Genomic DNA, 12672 nt, shown 5'->3' on the forward strand with positions numbered 1-12672 from the left:
TCCTCTACATTGGCTAAAAACTGCCATAGAAAGGGCTCATTTGCTTAGATTTATAAATGACATGATTTTATCCTTTCTAGTCATTATAGTCTACCTATATGCATGTACTGTCATGCATGTGTGCTCAGCTGTGTCTGACTCTGCAATCCCATGGACTGTAACCTGCTAGGCTCCTCTGTTTAGGGATTGTCCAGGCAAGAATACTGGAGTGGCTTGCCATTTCCTCCTCCAGGGTATCTTCCTGACCAAGGGATCGAACCCGCGTCTCCTGCATTGCAGGCGGATTCTTTACCTCTGAGCCACCAGGGAAGCCCCATAGGCACGTGCTGCTGCTGCTGCTGCTAAGTCGCTTGTCATGTCTGACTCTGTGCAACCCCATAGACGGCAGCCCACCAGGCTCCGCCGTCCTTGGGATTCTCCAGGCAAGAACATTGGAGTGGGTTGCCATTTCCTTCTCCAGTGCATGAAAGTGAAAAGTAAAAGTGAAGTCGCTCACTCATGTCTGACTCTTTGCGACCCCATGGACTGCAGCCTACCAGGCTCCTCCATCCATGGGATTTTCCAGAAAAGAGTACTGGAATTGGGTGCCATTGCCTCCTCCAATAGGTACGTGCTTGGTATAGTTTATTGAATAATGTAAAAAATATCCTCTTTATACATCATTAAGAAGAGGAATTTCTTTAAGACTTTTAATTTACCAATAATATGAAGGATTGAATTTTTGCTTACATTTCACACCTCTCTTCAGATGACCAAAGTTACTGTCTGTAGATAAATTTGGATATGTTTGTTGTGAATAAATCAATTCATAATAGGTACATAACTGTTCTCTTTATAAAAGCATTTGTACAGCAATAATAAATACGCCAGAGCCTTGAACAGTATTTCCACTATAAACACCATTTCCATCTCATTGTTAGGATTGTAGGTTATTACTTTTATACTTTTCTGTGAATAGTGAATTTTTTAAAATGATTTTGAATTCTTTTATAATCATAGACTAACACATGCACAACAGGAAAATACTTTTCCTTTGAAAAAGAGAAAGATTTATTTTCAAGAGAAAATTTCCTGCTAGGTGATGGGTACTGAAATCCATTGTCATACATTTGTTAGGTGAGTATTAAGCAATGAATAACGTTACACAATATCTGTCATACAGAGTGTTTGATGTACACAGATGAATTATCTTAATAGAGTTGCTTACATAGAAATGAGGCTGCAAGAAGAGATTTTACTAGTCCTCTTGGTTTAGACAGAAACCAGCGGTAATTGATTTAGTTTCTGGGTGCCATAAAGGTGTTTTATTCTAGCGAGCAAATAGGAAACCAAGATTCAGAAAACTGGCAGGTTGGAACTGGAAAAAGTTATTTTTTCCAAGTGGTAATTAACATTAAAATACTTCAGAATAATAAGTGTGCTCTTTATGTTTAGATGCTGACTCCAATTAATGACCATAGGGTGATTAATAGAATGTGAATTGACCAAATCTAGAATGAAACATTTTAAGGTGATTTTGTACAGGAGGTCTTCTTATCTGAATTAACAGCAAGGAGTTTGTTAAGTGGCATAAGAATTAGCAATGAAGTCAGTGTGGCTTAAAACATGTGTTATGTCCCGAGACTGAACAGATCCCAACCTCCTTGCACGAACAGGACATAAGGAGGGAGGGGCCATGGCTTTGCTAGCTTGCATGTTCCAAGGTTCACTCCTGTTGCCCCACTTCTCCCCACCCCAGAGGGAGCCCAGGCCCTGAGAGAACTTCAAGCCCAGAGGACTTGCCACAGCTGCTCACCATGGACCAGGCCTTTGCTTCAGAGCAGGACTTCCCCAGACTGCAGATTGGTTGTTTAAATGTTCTTGCCTGTGTTACACTCAATGTTCACACAACTAGCAGAATATAATCTGAACCTCAAGAGATCAAAGGAGCTCACGACACTTTGCTAGTCCTGCTTCCTTTTATTTCTTTTTCTGCTCTGATTGCTGTGGCCAAACCTAAAACTATGTTGAATAGTAATGGTGTAAGTGGGCACCCTTGTCTTGTTCCTGACTTTAAGGGAAATGCTTTCAACTTTTCACCATTGAGGATAATGTTTACTGTGGGTTTGTCATATATAGCTTTTATTATGTTGAGGTATGTTCCTTCTATTCCTGCTTTCTGGAGAGTTTTTATCATAAATGGATGTTGAATTTTGTCAAAGGCTTTCTCTGCATCTACTGAGATAATCATATGGCTTTTATTTTTCACTTTGTTAATGTGGTGTATTACATTGATTGATTTGCGGATATTGAAGAATTCTTGTATCCCCAGGATAAAGCCCACTTGGTCACGGTGTATGATCTTTTTGGGTTGTCGGATTCTGATTGCTAGAATTTTCATTCAAAATTGTGTGGGTTTTCAATTAATTAATTAATTTATTTTTTGCATAACAAGCACTAGTAATCACTTTTGTAATAACTTTAGTAATTCTTTGGTAATCAGTTTTTAAGCTCCTCTTCAACAAAACTATCATGACATATATATTTTAAAAATGAACTGTAGTGTTACACTACTAAAACATCAGAAGCCTTTCAAAATATACTTAGGAGGGTTTCTCAGCCCCTTTCATACGATCACCGAGAAATTTCAGTCCCATACCAACTACTTTATAAGGCCCAGGGAGTACTGCAACTAATGCCATGCTCGCCATATCAAGGACATCTGAAATATTGAAGGACTTTTCAGTTGTTCGAATACCTTCTTTTAGTTGATCTATCTCTTTATCTAACGCCTCAGCTTCCTTTTTGAATCCATCTGTGAGTAACTCTTTTTGCATCTGTAAAAAGGAGAGTCCCTTTTTGAAAATATCCCAAATCAGCATTTTGCGTCAAACAACTACAGTTGATATGCATGTGTGTCTATGTCTCTAACACTTTAGATTTTTTTATATTATTCTAATATTTGCAAACATTTCAACACAGAAGGGAGGGTTTAGAGTTTCCCATGTTCCTTCAGCACCATCGTCTTGGGTACAGAGAAGTTGGGTATAGTCAGGTCTGAAAACTACCCCAGGGAGAGGTTCCAGCCTTGTAAATACACTTTGGGAGAACATGTAGGTGAGTTCTAAATATTTGTCAGTTTCACTGAGGTAGAATGACCAGACACATGTGACCAAAATGGCACTGCTGACTCACTTCAGAACTCTAGCTATCAAACTCCAGGCAGGGACAAAGAATGTATTTATTTTAGGGGTATAAAAGGAATCAGGAGATCTGATCAGGAAACAAATGTAGCAAAGTTTATAGCTTTCAGCATCCAGTATTTTATACCAGGCACAATCTGATATTTTCAGGAGCAGATGGAACTATTCCAGGTCTCTGACGGTTGTATCCCAAATTCTAAGGACTCTAAGACTGAGGTCCTATTCACTTGGGAACAAATGTGATGCTATAATCACCATGAACAGCAGTCCAGGAGGCTGGGCCATGTTATTTGTCCCACTGAAACCCTAACACTACAGAAGGTGCTGAGTCTTACAGACATAAACCAATTCACATCTCTGATGTTACGGTGAATCCTATGTTTTTGTATTTCCTTCTGGGATCTGACGTAAGATCAAATTCCTGTCCCTTTATTGCTGAGGAGTTAGGGTCTCCCCATCAGGCCCCACCCAGGCCCATCTAGACTTACCTTCAGCTTGTGCTCCAGCATCGTTTCCTGCTCTCTCAGAAGGTTTTCTCTTTCCCTTTCCATCTTCTCTTGCAGTTGGGCCAGGTTTTCTTTGAAGCTTCTCTCTTGTGCCTCCATTTTTTGTTCTTCTTCATTCTGTTTCTCTCTTAGCAGCTCCTGTTCCCTCTCAGCTGCATCCTTCTTGGCACACTCAGCTGTTTCACAAGAATTTTAAAGAGGGGAGAACATGACTTATGTTGAGTTGTCACCTCCTTTGCTCAGAGATAAAATGGCTTTTATATTGTGGAATGGAGTCTGACTGTTCCTGCTACCACATCAGACAACATCTTTCAGCATATGATGTAAAGCACTGATTGGATGTACATATAACTCAAACGCCCCCATTTACTTCCATATATAGCAGAGAGGTTCCATGGAAGAAGAGGAAGCTCTAGTGTCAGGAAATGTTTGCTCCCACACCTGCCAAAAGACAACAGGAGCCACCTTCCCCTCTGCGAGCTCAGTCCTCCCCTGTACCTGCCATGGCCTTGTCCCCAGCAGTGAGGGCCTGGTCTGCCTGCAGGATGGCTTCCTCTACTCCTGCCTGTGACTGCAGGTAGCTCTGGAGAACCTGGTTGGCCTGAGGAATCAAGAAGGAGCAAAGACTTGTCAGGTAGAAAAGACGTAGTGTCTTGCTTTGGAAATTATTGTTCAGTAAACTATAGACTGCATCCTGTAAATTCTCCATCCTTTGTAGGCTCCCCAAATGGTTACAGACCTGAGAATTATGTGCATGTCTACAAACACGCATGGAGCATTTGCTTGGAAGGCCACCGGAGCTGATTTTCAGGAGTCCCAGAGAGCCTGGGTAAATAAGAGTCTTAGCCCTTACAGTGCTGCTGCTGCTAAGTCGCTTCAGTTGTGTCCGACTCTGTGCGACCCCATAGACAGCAGCCCACCAGGCTCCGCCTGGGATTCTCCAGGCAAGAATACTGGAGTGGGTTGATCTCACGTGTCCCAGGACCCAGAGAATAAGTAGTAACTTGATAGGAGCCTGAGTCAGACCTACCTGCTGACCCTAGAGAGTCTCCCAGATTGGCTGGAGGCAACTGGAGCTTCACTTGGGGACATAGACACTGGCTGAAGACATTCTGGGGAGCTCCTTCCAACACTTGGACACTGGTGCTGGTGAGCGCCGTTTTGGAACCTTCCCCCTATCTTATTAGCCCTAAGACCCAGCCCTGCCCTAATGCAATGGTCTGCAGATACCAGTCCTGGGATGCCTCAGGCCAAGCAACGGACTAGACATGCATGCAGCCCCATCCACCAGCAGATCTCCTGAGCCCACAGCTGCCTCTGGACATGGCTATGCCTACCAGAGGGCCAGGGACCCAGTCCCATTCACCAGGGGGACTGAGACCTGAAACTCTCCAGCCAGAGACCCTGCGAGACATCAGGGGAAGATACCAGGTACAAAAGACCTCAGTTTCTCAGTCTGCAGGGCCAGTCCACTCACTAGCAGGCCATGTTATTCCTGGGACCAGCTGGGTTCAAGACCACCTGGACCAATATCAGGCCAACACAATCTTCAAAATCCCTCAGATCCAGGAGCCTAATGGCTCTACCATGGTCAACACATGCTCTGGAACTCCTGGACCCTGCACCCAGACCCCAGGACATGGCTCTCTCCTCTAGCAGGGTGTTACTAGATCAAGGACCTGGCTCACCCACCAGTGGGCAGCCAACAGACCTGGGATCTCCTGGACTCTTACTCAACTCATCAGAAAAACTGCACTAGACTCAGAACCCTCCTGGGGTTCCAAGTCAGCCTCCTCATGACGAGCTGTCTCTGTGCAAATCAGGATCTGGCAACCAAATGAACCAACAAAGACCCTTTGACTCTAATCTGCTGCTCTTTCCCAATCCTATTGCTCCTCACCTTAACTCCTTTCCTGGGAACCAGTTTATAGTCTTGTTCAAACTTGTTCCTTGCTTCTAAATAGAGACTGTGTCCTCCAGGGACAAAGAATGTGCCTCCTGAAATACTTTTCACCAAGGATTCTGAAACCTGCTTAAGCTCAGCCTCACAATATTTGACAGAAGCCTCTTCATTCTGGATCATGAAACTGTCCTTCTTTTTCTCCATGATGTCCTGCCAAGGAAATAAGGGAAAATTTAATAGAAAGAAGTTGTTAGACAGGATGGTCCAGCTGTGCCCCCTTGGAAGAAGCAGTCTGACAGCATCAAGGCACATGAGACTCAAAATAATAGACATGGAGTCAGGTGTCAGTTTAGTCCCAGTTCTGACCAACTCTTTGTGTGACTTGTATGAAGTCCCCTAAATTCCCTGGGCTCAGTGTCAACATCTGTGCAATGAATGGGTTGGCAGAAGCACAGTACTACTTTAACAGATTAGCATTAATAGTGATCTATCCATCCATCACCAATGAACAACGAAAAGACAATTATGACTGAAAGTAGGGCTTCTTCTGCCAACTTGGATGGTAAGGATAAAACATACATACATAGGAAATCAAGTTCCTACTAATGAATCAACTATACACTGAGCAGGGCTTCCCGGGCGACACAGTGGCAAAGAACCCGCATGCCAGTGCAGGACATGCAACAGATGCTGGCTCAACCCTTGGGTTGGGAGGATCCCCTGTAGGAAATGGCAGCTCACTCCAGTATTCTTGCCTGGAAAATTCTGTGGACAGAGGAGCCTGGGGGCTATAATCCATGGGATCTCAGAGTGAGACGTGACTTAGTGAAACAACACCACACCAATTAGAGTTTTCAATTTTTCTTGTATTCTCATCTTATTGAGAATTTGAGTGTGTGAAAATACAGGAAAAGAAATGTTTTGCTTGTACTTATAAATTCCAATCAGGCTTGCTTTCTCAATACAAAGAAGAGATTTTTGTAACTTATAATGGTCAAGCAAGACTGAAAGTCAGACTTTCAGTGAAGGTGCTAATGGTAAGCAGAATTGTGATCTCCAAGAGTTCTCTTTCCCAGGGTCCACACGCTACCTAATCCCTGGACTTGTGAATATGATGAACAATTATTCTGTGTACAGACTAAATTGCACGGAACATGTTGACTTTACAAAATGGAGATTACCCAGGTGGATATTACCTGGTCACACTTGCACTTTACATGTTACTCTTCTCCAGTTGGTGGCAGAAGTGGTAGTCCAAGAGATTAGAAATAGAAGAATAAAACAGTGCACCATTGCTGCACTGAAGATGGAGGGGAGTTCCCCAGAATGTCCATGTGGATACCAAGTCAATGTGAGCCTTGTTTTTAGCTATGGGACACCACGCAGAATACCCACAGACCCTGGGTGGGATCTGACCTGAGGAATGATAACCTAATAGATGTGTGTTGTTTCAAGTTGCTAAGAGCAGAGTAATTTGTTTTGCCACAACAGAAAATAAGAAGCCCAATTTTTAGAAAATTGATAACCTGTAGCCTGTAGAGCCCTATCAATCATTAGAATCTAAACTCCTTTCATGACAAGAAGCACAGGAACCATTTTGTCAAAAAGGGGGAGTCTCAGCATCACTCCAGAAGAAAGGAATCAGGAAGCATATATTCTAGGACACATTACCACGAGCTTCTTCTGGAACATCAGCTTGTCATCCTTGAAGGAGCGCTCCATGAAGATGGCAATGGCTTCCTTCTCACAGGCTGTGTGCACCTCCAGCAGCTCCTGGAGCGTGTCTGTGGGAAGGTTCAGTCGCTGGGTCATCTGCTCATTGTAGTGATCAGCCGCCTTCTGCATGGCTGCTGAGTTCTCACGCTCAGCCAGAGTTATTACTGCGTTCTCCAAACAGGGAACTCCTCCACTGTTGATGGCATTTACATAGGCCTCCACCAGAGTCCCCAACCCTGAAAGATACATAATATTTATTAAAGTGGAGAGAGAATTCTTGCCTGTTTTATAGGTTTAGACATTAGCACCTTAAAAAAATCACTAAATTTTATGGAAGTGGAAGTTCCCATTTCCTCTATTTATTCTTCTCCTCATTCTACTTACTCATTCTTGGATCCTTCTCCTGTTTGATCTATGGATCTACTTCTTTATAATAACATCACTATGTCTACTATTCACTCTATCTTTTATGATTCTCAAATTCATCATATTACAACATTGAACAAATGATCTCAAACAATATGCCCAAGATTCTCCTAGATCACTTTTCCCATTATAATAAAATAAAAAGAACTTATTATAGATATAAGTAAGTTACATAGCTTGTGGGCATTATTTGTAAATGAAAATGTCTTACTGAAATGTCATCAAGAATTTCAGGACAGCTGAAACAAACATGAAACCAAGCAGGGCTCATCTCAGCATGACTGCCCAGGAGGCATGTCTGTGAAGCCAGCCCTGTACATAAGACTGTATTTACATTTGTTTCTCAGACTCTCAATGAACTTACACAGATTCATAACTACTATTTACTTTCTGCTTCATATAAATTCACAAAATATCTTGCCTATTCTCACTCAAAACACTTATCCCTTCAGACATCTCATCACCATGAAGATTTCTATCTTTAATTTATATCACTAATGTAATAGTTTCATGAAATTTGGTAGACTGCAACAAGCACATATATATGCTTCTTTAAATGAAGAAACATGCATTTTCATGAGTGGTGTGAATATCCGTTTTCCAAGTCACATGGAGAAGAAAACACAACTGCAGAGAAACCAAGAGAAATCCAGAGTGTAATCACAAGTTTACCACACACTGAAGCACAGAGAGACATGAGGTAGCGAAGGAGACTCACCTCCCCCAGTGACAGTGATTCCTTCTCTTAGGGTCTTGGGCTTTGCATGGGTAAAGATATATGAGCAAAAGTCTTTTGATTGCTTCTGGAAATTCACATCCAATTGGTTATCTGATAGTTCCTCAACACGGAGTAATAGCTTTCTGTCATTTGTAGGCCGGTCAAAGACAAAGCACTTTCTTTTTGGAAAAAATTTCCTGACACACTCTCTGGGCATGTTGGAATTTTGGATTTTGGGATCCTTGCCTGCAGAATTGGAAAAAGAGCAATCATGAAAGGAATAGGGGACTGAGGACTTTCAGTTCCAAGGATCTTTGCATCACTATAACTCTTGCGCTCGTATATCTCCTATTATTGAATCGTGCAAATCAATCTTGCACTAATCTACCCAGAGCTGGAAAATCCCCTCATCCCCCTTTTTTGTATATCTCTAAGAGCAAAGGAAGTACTTCTGAGGAGGCGGGGGAGGAATCCATTCTTAGTGAAAAACTTCTGATTCTTTTCCTTAACTTTCCATGCTGTGCAGTGGATCAACTACTTATTAGATGTTTCTTGAGTAATAGATTAATCCAAGAAATTGTCAGAAATATTTTTCTGATATTACAGTTCCCATGTGAGAAATGACATATGGGCTCTATAGTAATGTGATAGTAGAAATAAAGATATTTATTATATATTTATGATATTGCTGGAAAAATAACCTGTGGAAGACAAATGATACTCAGGATGTGAAGAAACGCTTCATTAATCAGAGCAAAAAAGTACACACATTGTAGATAGATTGGCAATTACTGTAGCATACACTATTTCATGTTAGTGTAGCCTAAATGAAACCAATCTCAAAGAAAGGTAATGCCAAAGAATGTTCAAACTACCACACAATTGCACCCATCTCACATGCTACCAAAGTAATGCTCAAAATTATCCAGCCCCGGCTTCAATAGTACATAAACCATGAACTTCCAGATATTCAAGCTGGATTTAGAAAAAAACAGAGGAACAAGAGATGAAATTGCCATCCATTGGATCATCAAAAAAGCAACAGAGTTATGGAAAAACATCTACTTCTGCTTTATTGAGTATGCTAAACCCTTTGACTGTATGGATCACCACAAACTGTGGAAAATTCTTCAAGAGGTGGGAATACCAGGCCACCTGACCTGCCTTCTGAGAAATCTGTATGCAGGTCATGAACCAACATTTAGAACTGGACATGAAACAACAGACTGGTTCCAAATTGGGAAAGGAGTACGTCGAGGCTGTATATTGTCACCCTGCTTATTTAACTTCTATTCAGAGTACGTCATGAGAAATGCTGGGCTGGATGAAGCACAAGCTGGAATCAAGATTGCCGGGAGAAATAACAATAACCTCAGATACGCAGATGACACCACCCTTATGGCAGAAAGTGAAGAGGAACTAAAGAGCCTCTTGATGAAAGTGAAAGAAGAGAGTGGAAAACGTTGGCTTAAAACTCAACATTCACAAAATCAAGATCATGGCATCTGGTCCCATTACCTCATACATATAGATGGGGAAACAATGGAAACAGTGACAGACTTTACTTTTGGGAGCTCTGAAGTCACTGCAGATGGTGACAGAAGCCGTGAAATTAAAAGATGCTTGCTAACTGGAAGAAAAGTTATGACCAACCTAGACAGCATATTAAAAAGCAGAGACATTACTTTGCCAACAAAGGTCCATCTAGTCTAAGCTATGGTTTTTCCAGTAGTCATGTATGAATGTGAGAGTTGGACTATAAAAAGCTGAGCACCAAAGAACTGATGCTTTTGGTCTGGGGTTTTGGAGAAGACTCTTGAGAATTCTTTGGACTGCAAGGAGATCCAACTTGTCCAACCTAAAGGATATCAGTCCTGAATATTCATTGGAAAGACTGATGCTGAAACTGAAACTCCAATACTTTAGCCACCTGATGCAAAGAACGGACTCATTTGAAAAGTCCCTGATGCTGGGAAAGATTGAAGGCAGGAGGAGAAGGGGACAACAGAGGATGAAATGGTTGGATGGCATCACTGACTCGATGGACATTAGTTTGAGCAAGCTCTGGGAGTTGGAAATGGACAGGGAAGCCTGACATGCTGCAGTCTATGGGGTCACAAAGAATTGGACATTATTGAGTGACTGAAATGAACTGAACTGAACTGAAACCAGGAGACCTCATCTCTTCTTTCCATAATTTTACACTGGATGTGATTACTATATAGAAGGATTCTGGGCATCTACCAGTAGTTCAACAAATACTTATTTATTGAAAGAATGAATAAATTATTGAAAGTGAAACTTAGTCACTTAGTTATGTCCAACTCTTTGCAACCTCATGAACTGTACCTTGTCAGGCTCCTCTGTCCATGGAATTCTCCAGGCAAGAATACTGGAGTGGGTAGCCATTTTTTTCTCTGGGAGATCTTTCCAACCCAGGGATTGAACACAGGTCTCCTGCATTGCAGGCAGATTCATTACCAGTAGAGCCACCAGGGAAGTAAATGATCAAGTGAACAAAAATGAATATTGCTTCCAGGTACCACTCTGCTAAAATAATCTGAATAACTAACTTATTATATTAGCTGACATATACTATGTCAGGTTCTAGGATGAAGAGTGTGATATTATGAGGAAGAGCATATAAAGGATCTGACAGTCTTACTGGAAGGACATGACAATGCTTTTTTCCTGAACTCTGTAGTGTATAAATAGCCTATCTATCAATATGAAGAAGTAGCTACCTATGCTGGTAAGATGCACTGTGTTAAAGGTACTTTGAAAATTTGTTCTTTTGTTTACCTTTTGATTCTGGTTTGATGGATTATCTTTCTCAAATAGAAAAGGAGAAGCACTTAGATTTACTATGTAATGTAAGTTTATGTGAGCCTGTTTTTTTCATGGTATTCATTTCTCTAAAATAATTTGGTCTGATATTGGACTCCACATTTCCTCTGTGAGCTTAAGCTCTGGTCACTAGAGTTTTCCCAGTAACAATAATGACTGAAGCCACCATCTGTCATTTACCAGGCACCATTAGCATGGCCTCAACTCAACCTCAAATCAAGACTGACATCAAGTGCTGAATGTCAGAGCTCTGTTGACCCCACCTCCTACCGAACCATCCAGCACTCCAGCCCTGCTCTGATACCTGGTATCAACTTCAAGGCATTCTCCAGGTACTCATCTTCAGTGATGGGATAGTCATCTAACTCCAGTTCCAACATGAAATCCCGCACAGTCCAGATGAAGTCTGGAAAGAAACTCACAAACTCGGCTGAGTCCTCTTCTTCATTGTAGCTGGGAGATGATTTGGTTCTGATTAACTCTGTTAGTTCAGTCACATAGCTGTGATTAGCTAAGGAATAAGAAGCACCCTCCAACACGATTTCCAGATTTGGCCCCAAAACACGTTATATCAACGTTCTCTTTTGCCCCATTTTCCCTCTATATCAGCCATGAAAATGGAATCATGGGAAAGAAGAAACAGTATCAGTCGCTAGTCCCATAAACTCAAAGAAATGTGCTGGTTCAGTTCCTGGAAGGATACTGCAGCTGCTCCAGGGCCTGGTGGTTGATGGTGCTCATGCTGTTGTAGACAAAGGTGCTGCTCAGGAGCACGGCCAGGGCAAAGATCCACGAGTCATTCTTGGAGTCCCCCTAAAAAGTACATTACAGCGTGAGGATGCTACTCCTCATTCTCCCATACGGTTGTTCATTTACTATAACAGTTGTATTGTAACTGAATAGTAAGGCAAGTAGCATAAATTTTCAAGACAATGCTAAATGCAAACCTTTTTGGTGTTTACACTGATCCCGCTAAGCACTTTGGTGTGGTTAGTTATTAACAGAAGTGAATGACATCATAAATGTGCATCAGGCTTCTCTCGTGGCTCAGTGGTAAAGAACCCACCTGCCAATGCAGGAGATGTGGGTTAGATCCCTAAACTGGGAAGATCCCACATGCTGTGGAGGAACAGCTTGTGCACCACAACTATGGAGCCTGTGCTCTAGTGCCCGAGAGCTGCAACTACTGAGCCCATGCACTGGAACTGCTGAAGCCCACGCACCCTAGAGCCTGCGCTCTGCAATAAGAGAAGACACAGGAGTGAGACGCCTAAGCACTGCAGCTAGAGAGTGGCCCCCACTGTCTGCAATGAGAGAAAAGCCCGCACAACAACAAAGACCTAGTGAAGTGAAAAATAAAATAAATAAATTAAC

General features: G+C 42.0%; 2 protein-coding genes across 3 annotated transcripts in view; both read right to left on the minus strand.

Moving 5' to 3' along the window:
* The window catches only part of LOC102170144 (guanylate-binding protein 1), a 104086-nt gene that overhangs the window by 35110 nt on the left and 56304 nt on the right, over positions 1-12672 (minus strand). The window lies entirely within an intron of this gene.
* LOC102181554 (guanylate-binding protein 4) overlaps positions 2360-12672 on the minus strand; it is a 28488-nt gene continuing 18175 nt past the window's right edge. Inside the window, exons 5-12 of one of the 2 annotated variants that reach the window (XM_018045705.1) lie at positions 12002-12111; positions 11603-11799; positions 8452-8697; positions 7263-7543; positions 5589-5801; positions 4187-4289; positions 3671-3864; positions 2360-2816 (exon numbers count right to left, since the gene is read on the minus strand). In XM_018045705.1, coding sequence (XP_017901194.1) covers positions 2583-2816; positions 3671-3864; positions 4187-4289; positions 5589-5801; positions 7263-7543; positions 8452-8697; positions 11603-11799; positions 12002-12111 — 1578 coding nt within the window. In that variant the 3' untranslated portion in view covers positions 2360-2582. The remainder of the gene's footprint in view (positions 2817-3670; positions 3865-4186; positions 4290-5588; positions 5802-7262; positions 7544-8451; positions 8698-11602; positions 11800-12001; positions 12112-12672) is intronic. The other variant, XM_018045706.1, reaches the window with a different exon arrangement.

Source organism: Capra hircus, chromosome 3, assembly GCF_001704415.2.
Source record: "Capra hircus breed San Clemente chromosome 3, ASM170441v1, whole genome shotgun sequence".
In the NCBI taxonomy this organism is placed as follows: Eukaryota; Metazoa; Chordata; class Mammalia; order Artiodactyla; family Bovidae; genus Capra; species Capra hircus.